The sequence below is a fragment of the Pyrus communis genome, chromosome 5 (assembly GCF_041283825.1).
Source record: "Pyrus communis isolate YQ-2024b chromosome 5, ASM4128382v1, whole genome shotgun sequence".
Lineage (NCBI taxonomy): Eukaryota > Viridiplantae > Streptophyta > Magnoliopsida > Rosales > Rosaceae > Pyrus > Pyrus communis.
Window position 1 is genome coordinate 6,977,744 of NC_142569.1, and position 3,897 is coordinate 6,981,640.

Sequence of the window (3,897 nt, forward strand, 5' to 3'; positions counted from 1 at the left end):
AGAAGCTTTCCCATCCTGTATAGATTCCTTACCACACTAAATTTGATAAGCAAGGGCATACCTCAAGTTAAAAAAGTTAAAATATGGGCTAGGTAAGAGTTTGATAATTTCATTTTCCTTGCTTTGGAAGGATATTTGTGTGGAATATCGAGACATAAGATGTATCAATGTTTGAACGTATAAATCTAAATTATCAAAATTCAGTTATAGGAATCCAGCCGTGCAATGCAATTTGTGCATTGCAAAATTCTCGTGCTTTTGGATAACAACCCAATGTGGCATCAAGCCTTATCAAAGGAAATAACTTGATGCAATGAGACCGATTAGATTAGGTATGAACTCATCATGCACATTACTCTAAAAGAAATAAAATTAAAAAAAATGATGGAAATTGTATCTATCCAAAGAGAAGAAGATAGAGACGGAAAAATTAATTAAACAAGAAAAAACATTTTACTCTAATTTTTTTCTTCTTTTTGTCCAAAAAGTATTGACAATGTTTTTGTTCAATTTTCTGAGCACTAAAATTCCTAAGAGAAATTAACATGCACACTGGCATTGATGACAGAGTTGCATGCAGGGCAATTGAGGAGGGTGGACCCACACATTGTACACAAGCACAAATGCCTGCATGGCAGCAACAACACCCTTGACTCTCTCCCCCCACAACTGTTGCACATCCTATCTCCACCACCAGAACCACCGCGAACGCCACCGCCAACCGCCGCATTTCCGCTGTCCACCGCCTCAATATCCCACCCGTATTCGTTGCTCCCGCAGCATGATTGGGCATCATCTGCCAAAGCTGTGGCCATGGCACCGCTGCCGCCGGCGTGGTGATCGTCGTTAACGTGCGCCAGGACTTGCTCTAAATTGGTGCGTAGGGAATTGGCTGTGGCTTCGTTTGTCTGTGCCAAGTCCCTCCATATCTGATTCTCGGCGAATAGGCTCTTGACTCGTTCTTGGAGAACCCAATTGAGTTTTCCCATCCTCTGAATCTCCTCATCTTTCTCTTTCAGTTTCTTGACGATTCTATCCTGTATTTCCGATACTAACATTCTCGATTGCTGCTTTCTTTGCTCCTCGAGTTCCAATCTCACTTTTTCCGTCTGAAAAACCAAATAAAAATCAGTACAGGAAAAGATAAATAAAAATAAAAATCTTAAATTTCATGGCAATTCTCTCTGCCTGATGACATGAACGAGATTAAAAAAAAAAAAACTGGGTTTTTAAATTTGTCATCAGTTACTAAAAATGGCACCAAACTTTTAGAAAAAAAAAAAATGAAAATTTACAAGAAGGTTGGGTTAAAACAGAGGTAAAAATGGGTGGAAAACTTACATGTTGGGCAATGAAGTGGTCGATCTCAGATTGCTGTTGTTGGATTTGAAAAGCAATGTCTTGGTCGAGAAAAGAAGAAATTTTGGTCTTCTGAGGGACTGAAAAATTGTTGAAGTCATTGATTAATTGTTCTCTCGGCCGCTTCCGGGGAGCGGAGATGTTGTTGTATGTGAGGCCACTGTCTGCCGCCTCCTTGTTCATGGAAGCCTTATTTGCGTCATAGAAAGGAGACTGATACATCGGAAGCAGATTTTCCGGCATTGCGGTCGACAAAAGAAGGCCGGAATCCATCTGGGCACTGTAAATATTTGGATTTCCTTGGTTGGTTTTGATGAAATCTCTGCAAAAATTAAGAACAACCCAAATCAGAAAAATGAAAAATAAACAAAACCCATGTTTTGAAATTTTATTTTGGAGGGTGGAAAGTACCTGTTGGGAATCAGTTGTGGTGGGATTAGAACTGCATGGTGGTGGTGCTGAGCTTCAACTGCCATGGAAATACAGAGTAGATTTTTGGTGTGATTTTTGTTGTGAGAGGAAGAAGATAGGAGAGAAGTAAAATGAGAGGGTTTTGAAGAGAATGAGGATATGATGAAGGGAAGAGCACGCAATAGGGATGACGATTAGAGAGCCTGAATCAATTTATTAGGCAGAAAGAGAGGAGAGAGAAAGTGAAGGGAGAGAGAGAGAGGCGCAAAAGTTAAAGGTATTCCAACAAGAAAAAGAAAATCCTATTTTTATACAACTTTTGTTGGGAAAATTAATTTTTTTTTTTTTTTTTTTGTAAACTTGAAAAGAATCACAAAAACTAATTGTAAGACATGGAAGTGGCAGATTTTGTTCTATTTAAATTTTTTTTATTAAATAGATAAATTTTATTATTTTTAATTAAAAGATTTACATTCTCGATTAAAATATTAAAAAAAAACTCATATAATTCACTCACAACGAACCTCTTTAAGAGCAAAAGTTGTCACGGAATGTGTTCTTCTATTTTTTTTTTTTTTAATACAATGATATATTTATATGAGAAGTTTGGTTAAATTACAAAATGAATAATTTAATTTAACATGAAATTCTTCATATATGGAATTCGAATCTAAAATATTTCACAGATATTAAAATGACCACCCGTAACCTACCCTTTCACTTTGCATTCACTCTTCGATTTCGTCGTGGGTTTTCCCGTAATTGGACCGAACTTACACGGACATTGACGGAATTTTATGAAACTTCCAGGGACTTTGGGCTGCAACTCTCTTTCTATTTGGACCTTTTATTTTATCTATTTTTTGTTCATCGGGTTCCCTGTGAGTTTTGTACCAGCAGCATATCCGCCACGTCACCGATAAGGTACAGTTGCAGAGGACTTTTCCCGAAAGTAGCAGCAGCACTCGTTGGGTACGTAACTTTTATTATGGGATTAGGGGAGGTTTGTGGGGCCAACGAGGGAGTGTCCCACATGTACGGGTGTGCGTGTGTGAATACAATAAAGCTGACCCACTAGCCACCTCCTACGGAGAGAATTGGATGTCCTCGAGATAAATTCTCGGAATCCTCCTAATCAGGATTAGTGGAAATCTAACGGTTATAATTATTATAATTTTTAAAAATATTCTTTATTTATAGCTGTTTTATAAAAATTCAACGGCTCATTAATACTGATCAGAAGGATCGTAAGAGATTGCCTCGGAGAGGATCCAATTCTCTTTGGGGGGACCTAAATATGCAGGCCCACACCCCCTTTACGCGGGCGGTTTCCCCGTTCTGCTACCTTGTCTCCTTTCTTTAACTGGCGGTCTCCGTTAACGGACAACCAGGGATTCGGGTAGATTTTTCTCGTGTGGCACGGTGCACGGTAGTATTGTGGTACCGTGGTCAAGGTCAACGGTGAATGGTGGCTTTCAACTTTTTGAATTGTGTTGTTTGGGGGGCGGGGGGTGGTGGGTTTGTCCTTATTTGCGAAATGGAGCACCATAATCCTTGTTTAGTAATACAATTAATTTAATCTTAACGTAAACATTTGCTTATTTATAGGAAATTGATTAGATTTCACAGCATGGTTTACTTTGAACTATTTAATAAAGATGTACAGGTAGGGATGGATCATACAAGTGCATGCCAATTTAATTAATTATTGCTTAAGGACTATAATCTTTTCCTTTGTAAGACTCTGCGTAGCTGTGATTATTACCCCTTGAAACCCAAGCCAAATAGCATGGCATTAGGGTGGTGAAGGTACGTAGAAACTTCTCTCTTGCTAATTGGCAATCGGAAACTAGTGTATTTTTGTCCTTCGATCGGGTTTGTTCAAGTGATGAATGGGAATTCAGTAACATTTACGATTCAAACAATTTCAATGTGATTCAAATTCTGCTTTTGTGAGAATTGAACCTAAGACATCTCATTTATAAATAAATAAGAATACCATTAAACCATAGTATTAAGTGGCTCATGTAATTTAAAATCCATAACTATTTCATCATGTATAGCTGTTATTTTTAGAGTGTTGTTATTCATTTCCCAGTATCTTATCTCTTTACCCACTTTTGATTT

At 37.9% G+C, this 3,897-nt stretch overlaps 1 protein-coding gene across 1 annotated transcript; it reads right to left on the reverse strand.

Annotated features, from left to right (window-relative positions):
• Window positions 1-430: 430 nt before the first annotated feature.
• LOC137725824 (BOI-related E3 ubiquitin-protein ligase 1) lies at window positions 431-2,054 on the reverse strand. The gene is made up of 3 exons (XM_068464618.2): window positions 1,771-2,054; window positions 1,342-1,681; window positions 431-1,109 (listed from the first exon to the last, which is right to left on the reverse strand). The coding sequence occupies exons 1-3, from the start codon at window positions 1,833-1,835 to the stop codon at window positions 531-533; spliced, it is 984 nt and encodes a 327-aa protein (XP_068320719.2). The 5' UTR covers window positions 1,836-2,054; the 3' UTR covers window positions 431-530.
• Between the last annotated feature and the right edge of the window lie 1,843 nt (window positions 2,055-3,897).